This window comes from Elaeis guineensis, chromosome 4 (genome assembly GCF_000442705.2).
Source record: "Elaeis guineensis isolate ETL-2024a chromosome 4, EG11, whole genome shotgun sequence".
In the NCBI taxonomy this organism is placed as follows: Eukaryota; Viridiplantae; Streptophyta; class Magnoliopsida; order Arecales; family Arecaceae; genus Elaeis; species Elaeis guineensis.
The window spans coordinates 51,633,206-51,652,499 of NC_025996.2; the positions used below are offsets into that span (position 1 = coordinate 51,633,206).

The 19,294-nt window shown below is 39.5% G+C and overlaps 1 protein-coding gene across 1 annotated transcript; it reads right to left on the reverse strand.

Annotated features, from left to right (window-relative positions):
• Positions 1 to 16,745: 16,745 nt before the first annotated feature.
• Positions 16,746 to 18,532, reverse strand: LOC105032712 (CBS domain-containing protein CBSX5). Its single transcript, XM_010907234.4, has 2 exons — positions 18,115 to 18,532; positions 16,746 to 17,774 (listed from the first exon to the last, which is right to left on the reverse strand). Exons 1-2 carry the CDS (start codon positions 18,435 to 18,437, stop codon positions 16,961 to 16,963), a joined length of 1,137 nt encoding a protein of 378 aa, XP_010905536.1. The 5' UTR covers positions 18,438 to 18,532; the 3' UTR covers positions 16,746 to 16,960.
• Positions 18,533 to 19,294: the final 762 nt, after the last annotated feature.

Here is a 19,294-nt window from a genome sequence, read left to right on the forward strand (position 1 = left end):
CAGAGAGACATTGTATCTCTACTTGGCGACTTTAATAGAAGCGGTTAGTTCAGTGCTTGTCCAGGAGGATAAAAATTGAATCCATTGACTGATCTACTACACCAGTAAAATACTTCACAATGTCGAAGTCTGATACTCAAGAGCAAAAAAAATGATCTACGCTCTAATCATATCGGCACAACGACTTCGTCCATACTTGTAAGCACATCCAATTATGGTCTTGATAGATCAGCCATTGAAAGCGATCTTACATCGACCTGATATGTCAGGTCGGATGGCGAAGTGGGCAGTGAAGCTTGGCAAGTTTGACATATAATATTGCCCACGACCATCCATGAAGATGCAAGTTCTGGCCGACTTCATCACATAATGTACAATATCTGACAATAAGCCAGAAGATACAAATGATAATACAATAAAGTAGGTTACGACTTTCGAATCCGACCTAAGGTCGACTTGGATGCTGCACATCAATGGAGCATCTAATGCACAAGATAGTGGAGCCGGCCTTATACTCACAAAATCTGAAGGGATAGTCACTGAATACGTCCTTCGGTTTAATTTTAAAACCTCAAATAATCAAGCCAAATATGAAGCACTCTTAGCTGGCTTGAAGATAGCCAAAGAGCTTGAGATCGACAATTTGAAGGTCTTCGCCGACTTACAACTAAGTGCTAGACAGGTCAAGGGTGAATTTGAAGCCCGAAACCCTACTATAATGAAATACCTTTAGAAGGTGAAATATATTACAGCGAGCTTGAAATATTTTGAGATCTTTTACATTTTCAAAATTGAAAATGCTCGGACCGACATACTTTCATGATTGACTACTACCACTTTTAACTCACTGGATCAGACATTCGTTGAATGTCTCGAATAGTCAAGTATCGACAAAGTCGAAGAAGTATTGCAGCTCACTATTGAACCAAACAAGATGGATCCGATCGTCCAATACTTGACCGATGAGATTCTCCCTGCAGATCCTTCAGAAGCCAAATGACTCCGATGGATGGCCTCTCAATATGTAATAATGAATGGTTATCTTTATAAAAGATCGTTCTCACTTTTCTTGCTAAAGTGTTCGGGACCTACAGATACCGACTATGCACTTAAAGAAGTACACGAAGGGATCTGTGAAAATCATTTGGGGGGAAAATCTCTAGCTTATAAAGTCCTGCGATAAGGATTTTATTGGCCCACCATGAAGAAAGATGCAGCTGAACTTGTTCGGAGGTGTGAACTATATCAAAGGTATGTAAATATACAACATCAATTGGCTAGTCAGTTGACATCGATTGTAGCACCATGACCTTCATACAATGAAAAATCGACATACTTGGTCTTTTGCCCCTGGTATCTGGTCAGAAAAAATTCATAGTGATTGCTATTGACTACTTCACTAAATAGGTAGAAGCCGAACCTTTGGCCCAAATCACTGAAAATAAAATGAAAGACTTCATTCAGAAATCCATCATTTACAGATTCAATTTACCACACACCATTATCACCAACAATAGTCGATAATTCGACAATCAAAATTTCAGAGAATTCTATGCGAAATTTTATATCACACACAAACTCATGTCAGTCGGTCATCCACAGTTAAATGGAGAGGTGAAGGTAACCAACCGAACAATCTTGCACGAGCTCAAGACCCGACTGAATGAAGCCAAAGGCCTATGGGTGGAGGAATTATATCCGATTTTATGGGCGTACCGAACAACTCTTTGCATATCGATTGGAGAATCTTCCTTTAATTTGGCTTATGGAACATAAGCAATGATCCCACTCAAGATCGGACTGCCATCAATAAGAGTGGAGCAATACAGTGAGCCGAACAATTCTAAATATCGGAGAGCCGACTTAGATCTCCTTCCAGAACTCTGACAGCAAGCTCAAGTTCGGATGGCTGCATATTGGCAAAGAATAGTCCGGTATTATAATGCAAGAGTCAAGCCAAAGGTCTTCCGACCAGAATATTTGGTCTTAAGAAAAGCAAAAATCTCAAAACCTTTAGATCAAGAAAAACTGTCTCCGAATTGGGAAGGACCTTACAGAATATTCGAAACTCTTAGATCGGATGCATATCGGTTAGAAACCCTTGAAGAGTCGGTAATACCCCAAACATAGAATGCCGACAATATGAAAATGTATCACCCATAAAGTTGTTGATATACACATTATTTGAAATATAATATAGAAATTTCAGAATCACAAGCCTTGGTCAAGTTCTATCAATGATCGACTAAATGTCGGCTTTCATTGTAAAACTCGAACTATCGACTGTACTTCAACATGAAGTTTATTTCAATTTTCACTATAAAAGCCAGAGAATCAATTGCTTTGGTGTTGACTATATTTTGATTCTCTTGCAAAAATCGCCATACCGACTGTAATCTCAAACCGACATCAAATATACAGGCTTTCAGTGCAAAAGCCGTAGTGCCAATTATATCTCAATTTTCAATATCGGCTTTCCACTGTAAAAGCCGACTACAGTTGAAAGACTAATATGCTGACTTAGTCCTAACTAAGTGGAATGAAATGCCAAAACGATCAAGGTCGGACTGAAATTATACCGATATGGCTATGGTCGGTCGAAGGATATTGGCTTGCCATCGATTATCAAATGATCTGACGTACAAACATAATGAATACTTAATTTAGGATGCTAGAGGCACTAAATATTATAATCATTAATGTTATTTTATTAAGAATTTAATGCTATCTAGTCTATTTTGCAGGTAATTGAGAGTTTGGATTCATACGATTCAATTTGGACTCAAATTGATTCAGATTTGAGTGAACCAAGCAATCAGCTCTTATTTCAGTATGAACGCAATTTAAAGATCAAGGGTCAAAAAGCAACCTCTCCAATCAAAGGTCCAGATTAAAAGATAAATGGAACTAAGTGTGAACATGACTTATTGATCAATGGAAGAGAATCAATATGAAGATCCAAGGATCCTTATTCACACTCTCATCTCTCTTTTCATGAAATCCAAGCCTCCTCACTCTATAAATAGAATCCCAAGGCCTCCTTTTTGAAGGAAGTCAATGCCTAAGTTTTCTTCAAGCTTTTCTCTTTCTCTCTTCCTTTTCCTCTTTTTCATAAGTTTAGAGGAGGTACTAACCCTAGCACAACATATTCCTTTATAGATCCCTTTTTCACATCCCATCAAATCTAGGAGAGGTTCTAATCTTACTGCCACTATCTTTTCTCTATTACATATCCGCTTCCATCAACCTTTCTTCCTTGGAGTTCCTGTACCAAACCTTCCAGCCATCCTGTCGCTGTCTGCACGGAGGAAGATGAAGGATTCAAGGAGACACATTTACCATCGGGTGTAGCAAGAAGATCAACTTGGTTTAGTTGTCTTGTATCATAATTTTATTTTTTTTCTTTATGTATGCTTCTTTATTAGATTAATGAAAAGTAATTTTATTTTTCATGTTTTTTTCTTATTTTTTTTATAATTTATTATTATTTTTTTATATTTTTAAAATAATCAACTAAGATCCCTGCGGATACGATCCCGACTCACTTTATCTACATAGTAGTGAGTAGGGTTAATTTTGGTGTGCTACGATACGCATCAAATTTTGACGCTATTGTTAGAAATTTTGGCACGATTGTTTTGAAAAAAATTTCAAAATAAAAAAATAAAATAAAAAAAATATTTTACTGCTTTTTAGATTTTTATTTCTTACTTTAGATTGCTTGATTGCTTTTTATGTATTCTTTTTCAAAATTTCTGCCTCATATTACTCTTCGTATATGGTAGATTTACTATTTACTATTTAGATTTCTTTATTTACATACATAAATATTTTTTACTTCCTATAACCTAGCAATTTACTGCTTTTTATAGATTAGAATAATTTACTATTTTATATAATTAGTGATTTCCTACTTCATAAGTAAATTAGATTCTTAGTCTTTTATTTGGATTACATTGTTATCTTTTATTCTTAACTGTGAGATTACCTTATTTGCATAGTTAAGTAGTTACCTTATTTATTATTGCCTATTATTCCTAGTGATTTACTGCTTTCTATAGCTTAGAATAATTTATTATCCTAAAAGTAGATTTGATTTATTGCTTTATTTGTAGAATACCTACTTGCCTTTTAATCTTATTATGATTTACTTTTCATTTAGTTAGATTCACTTGATCTTCTAATATCTAATTAACCTAATTTAAAAACTTACTTTTTATTTCTTCTTGTTAAAAGATAACATAATATAAAAAGAATACAACGATAATACATAACACTTGACTAATATAAATAAATCAATTAAATTTTAAAATCCCTTAACATGTTTGGACATCTTTTTCTTTTGCATTGCATATTTTCATAAAATAAAAATCTTAAGGGCAAAATCCTAATCAACATAAGGTGAGAATTTCATCACCCTTCTTTGGCCTATAAATCATCATCTTGTAATTACATTGACCTAAACTTCTAATTTAAAATCGATTAGACATTGACCCTTAAGGATCCTCGAGCTCAGTAGGACAAGGAACCCTAAAAGTTAGATCGAGTTCAGGTTAGTCAGTTTAACTGGTATTTAAGAAAGTGGTTCAGAGATTACATCCTAAAGGAAGGTGGTTCATTAATTGGTTCCGTTTGCTAATATGGCCAACACAGTTGATGTCTAAGGAAAGCAACGGAGGGACCCCCATCAACCTTACACTTACTTGGTTAGTTGAGCAGCTAGTCTGCTACTTGGAGTGCTTGAAAGTGACCTTGGCAGTTAGGAGCTGTCTAGATTTAGGATAACCCATAGATAAGATTGATTGAACCACTTGATTGTTGACTAAAAATATCAAATCTAATTAATTCTTCTCTATCTTCTTAGCATTAGAACTCCTTAGGTTCTCTTTTTTAGAATTTTTTTTTCCTCCTCCTACTCTCCTCTTCTCTTTCAAAAAAAAAAAAACTTGTTGAAATTAAAACTCGATGAGATCTTTTGGGTGCATGCTAGGACGTCGATCATTACAACTTGATTTACACCAATTAGACCTAGAGCTAGAAAAAATAATTCGAATAAATCAATTCAAAATCATGGATCCAAAATAAGAGACTGACCCACCATGATAATTGAGAGAGTATTTTACTCCCTTATCTTATACTTACTCGTCATGTATCCAGCCTCCTTCTGTGGAGGTGGCACAATACGAAATCAAGTCCAGCATTATTCAAATGCTTCCATCATTCTATAGATTAACGAATGAGGATCCGTATAAATACTTGGATAAATTTTTTGAGATATACTCCACAGTAAAAATCCAAAACTTCTCCGATGATGCCCTCAGGTTGAAATTGTTTCCTTTTTCACTTAAAGATAAAGCCAAGCATTGGTTAAACTCCATAGATTCCATAATCATTTCAACTTGGAACCATCTACAGAGAGAATTCCTCAAGAAATACTTTTCAATTAGAAAAATGAATCAAATTAGAAAAGCCATAACTAGTTTTCTTCAATTGGATGGTGAACATTTTCATGAGACATGAAAATGTTAAGAGATCTTATTCGTAAATGCCCCCACCACACTGTCTCCAAATGGCAACTTGTTCAGTATTTCTACGATGGTCTATTGAAGAAACACCGATAAATAATCGATGCATCGTGTGGTAGGACATTCATACTAAAGAGTAAGGACAAGGCTTGGCAGCTCTTTGAAACACTTAGTGAGAACTCTCTACATCACATGTCTGCCACCTCTAGAGAATAACCTATATCTCAATAGAAAAGAGGTGGAATCTATCAGATTGAAAATGTTATGGATATCCACAGTAGGGTAGATGAGTTGTCTCAAAAATTAGACCGTCTTCTGAATATCGGATACTCTTCGATTCTACCTAATCCAGTGCAAGATGTTTGTGCATTGTGTGCAAGCCCGACTCATTTTGTTAGTGAATGTCCAACCACACCTTAATTTTCTAAATTTGTGCATGAGCAGGTCCAGCAAGCTCAAGCCCAACAAGCTTGTAGATCAAAAAATGATCCATATTTGAACACTTATAATTCCGGCTGGAGAAACCACCCAAATTCTTTGACCAAGAGAAGACATTTTTTTTATTTCCTAGATGGTTATTCAGGGTACAATCAGATACCTATATTGTCGGATGACCAAGAGAAGACCACCTTCACTTGCCCCTACGGTACTTTTGCTTTTCGATGTATGCCGTTCGGACTCTGCAATGCATCCGCTACATTTCAACAGTGTATTTTGATCATTTTTTCGGATATGGTGGATAAATATCTTGAAGATTTATGGATGATTTCTCCGTATTTGAAATCACTTTTGAGGATTGTTTTCATAACCTCTCCAAAGTTCTTAAGCGCTGCACGGAGATAAATTTGGTTTTAAGTTGGAAAAAGAGCTATTTCATGATTCGAGAAGGAATCGTATTGGGACATATTATTTTTGAAAGGGGGATTAAGGTAGATAAAGTAAAAATTGAGGTCATCTCAAAACTACCACCCCCCACTTCGATTCGATAAATACGATCTTTCTTAGGTCACATTGGATTTTACAGATGCTTCATTAAAAATTTTAGCAAAATATCGAGACCCTTGTACAATCTGCTGGCCAAGGATACACCATTTGTCTTTAATGAAGAATGTCTACAAGCCTTCTACACGTTACGAACAACCCTGACAACAGCACCCATAATAAAACCTCCTGATTGGTCCTTCCCATTTGAAATCATGTGTGATGCTTTCGATTTTGCAATAGGAGCCATCTTAGGCCAAAGAATCAATAAGAAGCCACATGTGATCTATTATGCTAGCAAAATTCTATCCGATGCTCAATTGAACTACACTACGACAGAAAAAGAGCTACTAGTGGTGGTATTTGCCCTTGATAAATTTCGTTCATATCTATTAGGGTCTAAGGTTCTAGTGTATTCTGATCACGTGGCTTTGAAACATCTGCTCTCAAAGAAAGATATTAAACCATGATTGATCAGATGGATTCTTCTGCTTTAAGAATTTGATCTAGAAATTCGAGACAAGAAAGGTTTCAAAAATGTGGTTGCTGATCATATTTCTAGAATCTTAGTTGATCATACGATGAGTACAGATGAAGTCAAGGAGACATTTCCTGACGAATAATTTTTTGCAACATCCTCTGACCACCCACATCATTAACTACTTGGCAACAGGGCAAGTTCCTCTTCATTGGACAAAATAGGAGAAGGATCGATTCTTCTCACAGGTCAAACATTATTATTGGGAGGAATCTGAATTGTTCAAACATTGTCCTGACCAAGTGATTCGACGCTGTGTCCCTGAGGGTGAGTATCAAAGTATACTCACCTTTTGTCATTCTCATGCATGCGTGGGACATTTCAGTGGAAAAAAAATGACCGCAAAAGTGTTACAAAGTAAATTTTACTGACCGACATTATTTAAGGATGCACATAAATTTTGCCTTGAGTGCTTGCGCTATCAGCAAATGAAAAATATTTTTAGAAAAAATATGATGCCCCTATCTCCCATCTTAGTCGTGGAAATTTTTGATATTTGGAAAATCGATTTTATGGATCTCTTTCCTCCATCCTATGGATATGAATATATTTTGGTTGCGGTAGATTACGTATCTAAATAGGTTGAGGCTATGGCAATCAGAATGAATAATTACAAGATGGTAATCAATTCATCCAATAGAATATCTTAAGTCGATTTGATTGCCCAAGAGTCATTATTAGTGATGGAGGTACACACTTCACGAATAGGTACTTTGAAAGTTTAATGAAGAAATATGAAATCACTTACAAATTTGCCACACCATATCATCCCCAAACTAGTGGCCAAGTGGAAGTCTCCAACAGAGAGATCAAACAAATTTTTGAAAAGACGGTTAGGTCTGATCGAAAAGATTGGTCTGGATGATTAGACGACGCATTATGGGCCTACCGTACTGCATACAGGACTCCGATAGGAATATGTCCTTACCGACTCATTTTTGAAAAAGCTTGCCATCTGCCGGTAGAGCTAGAATACCATGCATTTTAGGCCATAAAGCAATTCAATTTTGATATAAAAAATGCGAGTAGTAATAGGAGACTACAATTGAACGAATTAGAAGAGCTACGCAATGAAGCATATGAGAGTTTATAAATTTATAAGGCTCGAACTAAGGCTTATCATGATAAATATATTTCACAAAAAATATTCGAACTTAATCAAAAAGTGTGGCCTTATAATTTTAGGTTGTGACTATTTCCTGAAAAACTCCGTTTATGTTGGGATGGACCATATGTCGTAACTCAGGTGTTCCCTCATGGAGTAATTGAAATCAAAGATCCTAAACAGGGAAGCACCTTCAAACTAAATGGCCAACGGTTGAAATATTATGTGGATGAAATTAGAGATGGCGAGCAAGTTGACTCAATTGAATTACAGGATCCAGTTTATAATTGAACTTTGGCTTGGTCTGGCTGAAGACCTTAAACTTAACGCTTGTTGGGAGGCAACTCAATATTTTATTTTTCAGCTATCCAATTTTTTTTATTTTATATAATTTTTTGAAAAAGATAATTAGCCAAGTTGGGGAGAGCACCATGATCAATGGAGTCAAGAACACACTAGCCCAGCAATGAACGACATCTTAATCAACATTACACACATCGAACTCAGGTGGTGTCCTTCTTTGTTACATTTTATTTTTGCTTTGTTATGATTCTCTTCTTCCATTGGGGACAATGAAAATTAAGTTGGGGGGAGAATAACTAATTAAGTCCTTGAGTATGGTCAGAAATAATTAGTTTTGTGCATCTAAATTTTGTCTCAATTTGATGTTAACTAGGCACTCTAATCAATAAATGATTAACGGTCTAGATAATTTTAGAGATATCAAGAAAAAAATTATTAAGGATACCCAATTAATGAAAGAATTTAGATCAGACTAAATTTTGAAGTGATTCTAGAACCCTTTTCCCACCATCTCAATGAAGAATCTGCTTTATGGGGGTATGGGTAGAAAGGTTGAGATATATAAAAAAAATTATTATTTAAAAAAAAGAGAGATAAAATAAAAAAAAAAGTTTTTAACATTTCTCACTAAGTAACCGGACCCCTTCGCCTAAGTAAGCATTGTTGTTTGCGTCAAAAGGTGAGAATATGAAGAAACCTCTTGTATAGTCAGTTTTAACTCGTAGCCTTTTTGACTTGAGTTAGTAAGCTTGAGGGGTGCCTTACATCTAATGCCCTAAAGCTAACTGGTTTGAGAGTCATTGGCTTAAAGCTCGCTATAAGAGTCAATTAGAAAGCTTAAGGGGTTAGGACATTGCACTGACTATACATGTAAATATTTCTTCAAAAAAAAAGAATAAGGAGATTAAATTGTAAGAAGACAATAAATCCTGTTCACATCAAGTTTGAGGACTTAAAGAGTAGAGTGGAAAGTCGGTGAAAGAAGATCTCTAAAAATTTTATGGCTAATACTCAACCATTAATTGGATCGAATTGAAAATCCAATGAAGTACCTCTTTAATGATCTAGCCGGATATCAACTATAGTTAGAAATGTCTAGGATAACTTTCAATTCAAGGATAATTTGGTGTACAATGCTAATTTATCTATTTTACTCGAGGACGAGTAAAGTTCAAATTATGGGATGTGATGAATACTTAATTTAGGACGTTAGAGGTACTAAATATTATAATCATTAATATTATTTTATTAAAAATTTAATGCTATCTAGTCTATTTTGTAGGTAATTGAGAGTTTGGGTTCATACGATTCAATTTGGATTCAAATTGGTTCAGATTGAGTGAACCAAGCAATCAGCTCTTATTTCAGTATGAACGCAACTTAAAGATCAAGGGTCAAGAAGCAACCTCTCCAATCAAAGGCCCAGATTAAAAGATAAATGGAACTAAGTATGAACATGACTTATTGGTCAATGAAGGAGAATCAATATGAAGATCCAAGGGTCCTTATTCACACTCCCATCTCTCTTTTCATAAAATCATAGCCTTTTCACTCTATAAATAGAATCCCAAAGCCTCCTTTTTGAAGGAAGCCAATGTCCAAGTTCTTTTCAAGCTTCTCTTTTTCTCTCTCTCTCTTCTTCTTCTTCATAAGTCTAAGGGAGGTACTAACCTTAGCATAATATATTCCTTCATAGATCTCTTTTTCACATCCCATCAAATCTAGAAGAGGTTCTAATCCTAGTGCCGCTACCCTTTCTCTGTTACATATCCGCTTCCATCAACTTTTCTTCCTTGGAGTTTCTGTACCAAGCCTTCCAACCATCCTGTCGCTGTCTGCACGGAGAAAGACAAAGGATTCAAGAAGACACATCCACCATCGGACGCAGCAAGAAGATCAACTTAGTTTAATTATCTTGTATCGCAATTTTATTTCTTTTCTTTATGTATGTTCTTTATTAGATTAATGAAAAATAATTTTATTTTTCATACTTTTTGCTTAATTTTTTTTATAATTTATTATTTTTTTCTTTTGTATTTTTAAAATAATCAACTAAGATCTCTGTGGATACGATCCCGACTCATTCTATCTATATAGTAGTGAGTAGGGTTAATTTTGGTGTGCTACGGCACGCATCAAAATATGATCAAGCGTTGGGTACAAGATATTCAACTTACCATCGTTATCCTAACTTCTATTAAGTACGTCAAAGACTACGCGACTAACGGATATTCTACAAGTTCTACCGAATGATCAGATCACCGATTAATATTCAGTGGTTACTTTACATTGCAGACATCGTAGACTTAATATTTCAGACAAACAGTTCAAACTTAGAAGAAAATGCTTTCATTCATTGTCAAAAAGAAGTTATAAAATTAGACCGAAGTTCGATTACAGGTATCTGATTACACAAAAAAGAAAGAAAAATACACCGACTAGGCTTTATCGTCATTCCTATTCCTTTGCTCTAGTGTAGTGTCGGTGATCAAAATAACTTCAGACATGGTCGGTGTTTCATCTTGAGTCGGCGCGGCTTCTTCTTCAACAACCCCATCTTTCAATCTCGGAGGGACGATGCTGCTCAAGTCGAGGTTTGGATATAATTTTTTGACCGCATCTCGGCCGTCTTCATACCCGATGCAGTACGAGGTGAAGCTACCTTCGAGGATCTCTTCCTTGAATTCTTTCAAACTCCAAAAATCTTCGATTGCCCGACTCAATGCTTCCTTTGCCGACTTCGCTTCCGTCTTCGCTAAATCAGCATCGACTCGAGCAGAGGATGACTCTTCTTCAGCCAGTGCCAACCTTTTCAGGCTGGCCCGATGGCATCCACATTCGGCTTCAAGTTTTTCGATGCATCCATCTCGCTCCTGTCGAAGCCGGTGGATAGAGTATTTTTTGCTTTTGACCTGCGACTCAAGAGCCAAAATAACCTCGAGAGCTGACTTAAGTTTGGCCCCCAAGGATGCTAAGTCGTCAGTTAGTCGAAAAACCTTCTCCTGAAGCTTGGCTTCCCACTCTACTGCCGACTTAAGCTGTTCGAGTGTGGTTGCTTTCTCAGTGTTAGCGGCCGCCACCTTATTCATCCATGACCTATGAAAATCACCGACCTTCGCGTAGTCGATTTTCAGATCGAACATATCATGGATCAACTACAGACAGAAGATAAGTCAGATTAAAAAAAGAAAAGAAACTTACCCCGATTATCATCAGATAAAAGGATGAAAATATCTCGACCACCATTCATTTCTTTCGATGCTCCCAATCAATCGGAAGAAGAGTGGCTTGGCACAATCGCTTGGCCAATATCGGATTGGCCAAGGCTGATTCATCACCAGGCACTTGAAAGTCGAAGTGAACCGTCTGGCCCTCCGATGCTGCATCTTTTGCCAAAGTCACCGGAGCTTTCCCCCGATCCCTTGTCGGTGGCCCCATGTTCAAAAGCGAGGGGAAGCTTGAACTCGACTGCGCCTCAGCTGAAGGAGCAACTGACGCAGCCATAAATTATTCGGGTTCTCTTGCCTCGACTCGAACCTTCTCAGTTGATGGAACTACCGACGGTGCTTCGACAGTTTCCCTTGCCGCCCTTTCTTCGGACGATGCAGCAGGTAGCACTGTCGGGCCGACAGTGTCAGGACTGGCTCAGGAGCTGATGCAGATAGGGCATCGGGTTCCTCAATCAGCATTGAAGCAACAACTAGAGCTGGTGCCGCTTGAACTTGTGTTGAAGTTTGATGCCTCTTCGACGATTGAGAAGGTCCAGCCTCGGACGTCGCCCTCTTCCTAGTAGTGTGCTGACGAATGTCGGCGTTCGACACTCGCACCTTTGGCTGTATGGTTGCAATTACAACAAAGTCAGTACAACTCAACAAGTAAAAGAAAAGTGAAGTCCGAAATAACCGACTGATTACACTATACCTAGACAGGCAATCGAACTAAGGCCGGTGTCATAAAGGGCCTGTTCGATCACAAGTTCCTTCTACGTCGGGACTGCCATATTTTTCAGTCGATGGAAGTCCTCCCGATCGCTAACCTCTACTCGGCTGTTGTCGTTGGGACCGGTTCGTGGATCGCCCCAACGCAAAAGAAAACCCCAAGGAAGGATAGAGGAAGTGAAGAAAAATTGATTCTTCCATCTATAAATGGACGATGGAAGATCGGTAATAAAGGAAAGACCTTTTCAGGAGTTGAAGAACCACCACTCTCGGATCTTCGGATGAGATCAGAGGATGAAGAATACTCGAAAAAGAAAAGGATGAGGTTCAGTCGGTAACAATCGACATAACAAGATAAAATTAATTATCGGTCGGACCGAGTTCGGGACCAGCTGAGCCGGACAAAGTTCGTTGTAATCCAAAATATTTCGGATAAATTTCAGAATCGAAAATTGAAGAACCACCACTCTCGGATCTTCGGATGAGATCAGAGGATGAAGAATACTCGAAAAAGAAAAGGATGAGGTTCAGTCGGTAACAACCGATATAACAAGGCAAAACTAATTATCGGCCGGATCGAGTTCGGGACCAACTGAGCCGGACAAAGTTGTTGTAATCCAAAATATTTCGAATAAATTTCAGAATCGAAAATTGAAGATCTGTCTGAAGATCTTCGACATAGAAGGCCACCTGGTCTGAAGGAGGGGTATTCACCCGACCATCGACCCTAGGGGTGAAAAGCTGAAACTGCTCTAGGATATAATATTGTTTCCAGAGCCGCTCGACATTCAGTTTCGAAAGTGAAGCAACCTCCACCTTCGGATCCGACTGAGATTCGTCAGTCGGATTCTCCAATCAACCATCCCGAGAAGGAGAAGTCCTAGCCATAAGAAACAAGACTCTAAAGAAGGCAGAGATTTTAAAGGAAAGGGACTCAAGGAGAGATAGGAATTTGATCTGAAAAAGATAGGAATAATAATCTCAGACGCTGGGATGACCGTCCAATAGAGTTTCAGCACTAAGAAAGACAAAATGAAAAATATAAGTTTGGTTGAGAGTGACCCTATATATATAGGATCCTTCAACGGTCGAGATGAAGGTGATCGAATTGAAGATTTACCAGATGGTGACACGTGGCAATATCTGGACCGACCATTAATCAGATGGTTAGACGCACCTGCCCCAGATCGAGCCACATCATCCTAATCTGCATGAATAGATCTGATCCAATAACATTCGGACGCGTGGTACAAATTTACTTGTCAGAATCATATCGTCTGACATCGAATCGATTTTTCGAAACAATGTCTGACATTGACAACTGATATCGAATTATTTGATCAGTGTGATAGTTTAAAGATGATTGTACCTGCCAAAATGACAAAGCAGTCGATCGCCCATATCTTGAAAAAAGCAGCATCAAAATTGAGGTTCGATATGACAGAAATAACTCCTTTCGTCCAATGTGACGAGCCACGTGACAATATATATATCGGTTCATCTTGTACTTGAGAGTGGGGGGCAACTGTTGGGATAAACCGACTGACCCTCGAATTTGATCACCATGACTACGACTGCGTATCGGCTGATCATGCGGTTCCGATCTTTCATCGACCGACTGAGCGACCCGCACCGATTTACTGTCGGCTGGCCGACTAATGTCGACTGACCGACTAATGATTCGACTACTACCGATCGACAGTGAACGACTTAGACCGTCAGTATAATAGAACTACTGGTCGATGGTCGCTCATAGAATCTACCGACATATAGTCGGTTCTACCGACATATGGTCGGCTAATCTGCTCAACATACCATAACCGTCACAAACGGTTATCAACTACGTGTCATGGCTATTAAGGGGAATTAACGCCCCACTAATTCCATATATGGCTTGACAATTTAGCGCCATAAAAAGTGAGACCATGTGCTCAACGGTTACACCAGAATCATTTATAAAAAGGAGGGTAAGTGAGCAGTACGGGTAAGTGAGCTCGGGGCTAGAACTCTGTTACTTTCTACATTCAAAAACTACTGTTCACCAACTTCCTTCGCTGACTTGAGCATCGAAAGGTATCCACCGGACACCAATCCGGTCCGTATGGATGCTGTCTTGCAGGTGCTCGTTTCCGACGACAGGCGACGGGGAGTTGGCCGCAACAGTCCACAGATTTTTTTTCATATATTTTGCAACAAAAAGAGGCAATCCAATCCACCGCCCCATTAGCTTCATGGTATATGTGCATGGCAGTAACATCCTTTTGGAGTTAGATTTTAACTTTTACTCTAATTTTGCTTTAATCCATTTTGCTTATTCTTCTCTAATTGAATATAAGAAATCCTGATCCACAACCTTGTCCAGATTTAGCTAGATGATGCCTACAACAGTGTCTAGCGATCTTTCTGGATCACATTGTTGTTCCTAATATGTTAAGAAATCCCCTGCGAATATACTGATTTAATTCCTTTTAGAGGAACCAAGTCTGCAATTGGGATCCATTTTTATTCTCCCCACTCTGAAAACGAGTTTTTTTTTTTTTTTTAAATTTCTGTGAGCTTGATAAATAAGGACCGCGACCTTTTTGTAGCTCCCCAAAGGGGTAGAGGATGAACGGACCAGTTTCAAGAAACCATTCAGACAGCCGGATGGTTAGATTTTTAGGAAACTTGTGTAGCTTTTTTTAACCAGGCTAGAGACAATTAATTGTCCTTCTGCATTGCACGAAAGCTTGGAGAGAAACGGCTGTTGAACCGCCACAAGATGGTCAATTCGTCAGATAGCAAAGATGGGAACGCTGCTTCAATTGTTGATTGACCTAGAAAGATGCCAAAACCAACCTTTTCTTGTCCTCCCTTCAGGATGGCGGGGCTTTGGAGTCTCAGTTTGACACTTCTCTGTGATCGTGGTGGAAAGATGTTAATATATTTCTGTCACGTGTCTCAAAGATGAAAAACTGCTGATATTTATCATACTACCAGAATCATTCCACTCCAAAGTTTGTTGAACATCTTGTGATACTACCATCAAAATCATTAGACTTTATGTTTCAGTCATTATCTTTCAAAATATGTATCTAATCGACCTAGTCTTTGCTGTTCATACCATGGGCATTTATCTTTCCTATATAAAAAGTAATTAGATGCTGAGTTGGTTCATTATTGTCGGGTAAATTGCCATGAATTGTTTCTCGACCATTACTCTTGCGCCATTTGTTTAATTTTGTCCGTAGAAATTGATCTACGACTTAAGCGTCAATTCTCTTTCAAGACAGCTGGGTGCCATTCTCTAGAATAGCCTACCATGCTTTGGTCAGCTTTTGGTTGATATATACGTATAGCAACAGCAATTCTTGGATGAGACATGCGTATAATAACAGCAATTCTACTTGTCATGCTAGTGCTTATGCACCGCATTGTACTGTTTTTGAGATTGATTTTGTACCGTTGTGTATCCAATCTGCCATCACCTTTTTTTTTTTTTTTCTTTCTTTTCTTTTTTCAAATGTCAACTTAAGTGCCTCGAGCAGTAGAACGACCTCATCATTCAGACCAGAGCTCACTTCCTGCTTCATTGGTGAGGAAGGTTTCAGGTTATACCTGATGAATCCAAGATCAAAGGCTTCAAGGAATTTTATCCGGAAATCGTGCATATACCTGATGAATCCAAGATCAAAGGGTTCAAGGAAATTTTATCAGTGAAAAAGGTGCATCTTGGATATTCTAGGCTGAACATCCTAAAAATCAAGAAGTATTGGTTCTTCCTCTCCTTCCTGGGCGCTAATGTACTCTTCTTTCAAAAGAAGTGCTGCCTTACCAGGTTCATGGATAAAGTTAGCATTCTGACGCAAAAATCTCTTGCCCCCGTATTTATATTTTTTTTGATAATATGTCCTGGTACCGCGAGCTTGATCTTGGTCTGCATGGTTGTATTTAGGTAGGGTGGTGTGGGCGCTGGTCGCAGTGGCCAGGATCTCCCATATCTAAGAAAGGTAGCTTATTGTCTGAGTCTAATTGTAATGGTCATGTAAAGCTTGGTGAGGAGGCCCACATTTGGATATTTATAATCTAACAATATTATCATAAAGCAAAGATTGATGATACTGAATACAAATAAAATAAAAAATAACGAACGGCTGCTACCGTACAAAAATGGAGGAAAACAATATTCAACGATCAAAAGATATCAAATATTTAGAGAAATAAATAAAATTCACCATAAAAATTCTTCACACGCCATTTCAAACTATTCATCCCATGCTATAATAATATATTTTAAAAATAGTGATCCCGTGGCACAATAATATATATATTCTAAATAGCAGCCATCTTGTACCATCAGATAATAGTATATTCGATACTAACAATAAGATACCACAAATAGTATATTCCATAAGAAAGAACACACGCAGCCATGCATTCGTATCCAATTCACCAACACACGAAACCAGAAGTTCGAGCTGAAAAAGTTGAGAGTTGTTTATTTCATTAGTTTTTTCTCTCTTTTATTTCACTTCAGTTTTTGATTTCTTTTATTTCACTTCCCATCTGAATTCCCGAGACACGCTTTCTCTCAGAGGAGAGACTGCTTCAGCTGATCCCGGAAAACCTTCAGCACGTCGGCAAAGGTGACGATCCCAACGAGACCATAATCCTCTTCATCCACCACCCACACGTATTTCACACGGTGCGCCAGCGCCTGCACCATCACCGCCGCCAGTGAGCTCTCCGGGTGGCAAACGATCACCTCCTCCGAACCCCTCGCGTAGCTCCCGGCCGACCTCAGCCTCCTCGGCCGCCTGCTCGACTCCTCGTCGGAGGACGAGGAAAGCGAGGAGAACGGAGGATAAAGCTCTGATTCCAACAGTTCCAGCATCCCCTTCAAGCCTTTCTCCTTCAGCCTGGCCTTGATGACCCCCATAGTGGCCTCCGGCGGGGAGCCATAATGGTCCACGTAGTCCATGAGATCGCTGGCGGAGAGGGTGGCGAACGCGGCCGACAGCGTCTCGTCGGAGGCAGCGAGAATGGAGGGGGAGATCTCGCCGACCAGCTTGCCGTCGTCGGTGATGACGGCGACGGAAGTCTGGTCGGCGAGGGCGCGGCGGATGAGGGGAAGGGCGTTGAGGGCGGCGTCATCGTACTGGATGGCGAGGACGTTGGGGCGGACGAGGCCGAGGGAGGATACGGAGTGGGCGGCGATGGGGGCGAAGTGGGCGATGGAGTTGAAGAAGTAGCGGACGAAGTCCTCCTGCGTCAGCCAGCAGAACTCCGCCCCTCCTCCTCCGCCGGCGGCGGAGTGGTGGTGGAGCTTCCTCCGGCCGCCCGAGCGGATGGGGACCACCAGGCACGGAGCCCCGTCAAGGATCACATCCAGAGCCTCCAACACACTGCGCATCCCCAGCAACCAATAAGGGAAGAGTCAAAAAAATCGAAATTTTGATATACGGTCAAAGATCAAGAAAAAAAAAAAAGAAAAAAAAAGAAAGAAATTTAACCTAGAAATTGTTATATTCGAATAAAAACGAAATAATCCTTAACAATGTAATTTTGTGCAGAGACCAGACCGAAAAATCCATGAAAAATCACCGAATTTGATAGAGAATCCACCCATCATTAATAGACTTCGACAAGACAGCTCAGCGATTATCTGGCAATCGCTCGGTCAAACATATCAAACAGAAGAAGCGATCCAAATAAAGATGAGATTAAGAAATATACGTGATATACCTAGAATCCGGCTCGACACGTCGGACGAGGCCGGCGTCCTTCGGAAGGAGGTCGGAGAGGGGCTTCTTGAGAGCGTCGGCAGGAGAATCGAGGTTCTCGTCGACACAGAGGAAGCAGAGGATGTCCCCCACGCAGAGCTTCCCGGCGATTAGCTTCCTCTCCGGCGAGGAACGGTCGGCGGCCCAGACGCCGAGGCAGGTGTCTCCTCCCTTCTTGAGGGCGAGGAGGGCGTCGCCAGCGGTGGCGGAGATCGGCAGCGATTTCAGCGCCGGCTTCCCGATGCAAAGGTCGGACACCTCATGAGACCGCAAGCTCACTGCCATACACCCGCGAGAAGAACCTGGAAGGCTCGAGAGAGAAAAATCGCCGGAGAGGGACGAGAGGAGAGGTTGGGGGACTCGAGAGGGAAGAGAGGGATTGGAAGGGGTATTTATATGGAGAAGCGTGGTTAGCGGGTCTGGAACGGATCAACTCCTCCTTTCCCGTGTTTTTTTTTTTTCTCTTCGGGTTATAATAGGGTGGCTCAGGCTCTACCGATGATTTGTCGAGTTTGACGGCCGAGATGTTCCGACTCCAGAGCCGCAGCAATTCCTTAACGTGCAAGGAGTTCCGTGAATCTGGACTCGGTTTACTAAAGGAAAATACTTTTTAAGTGCCCGTGTGGAACGCTTATTGGACCCGCCGTCAACCAACACGGCAGTTTACCAAAAAAAAAAAAAAAAATCAACACAGCAAATCTTACTACCAAAAAAAAACCAGCACAGCCAATCTCGCGGAGTTGTGCCATGCTAAAATGAGAATTTATTAGATAGAAAAAATTATTGATTAGTGTTGTAGGTCTGTACCATAATTTTGGCCCAAATAACTCCATCATCATCGAGCTAGTCACAATCAACTATTGAAGATGTCGTGATAGACCTATCAAGTCAGCAGTAATTTTTATTCCTCAGTTTAATCCCATTTCACCTCGAAGAATGACCTACGTCATTTCACCAACTTACTTCGACAAGCAAGAGGGCAAGTATATGCTCTATAGACTCCGATTCCTCGATCTAGATGACCTACTAGATCGGCTATGGCCAATCCATTCTTTCCACCAATAAATCCGTCCTTCCTCCCAATTGGAAAAGTTCAGATAAAGTAGGATTCCTCCGCGATTAAATCTTCCGTAAAAAAGAAA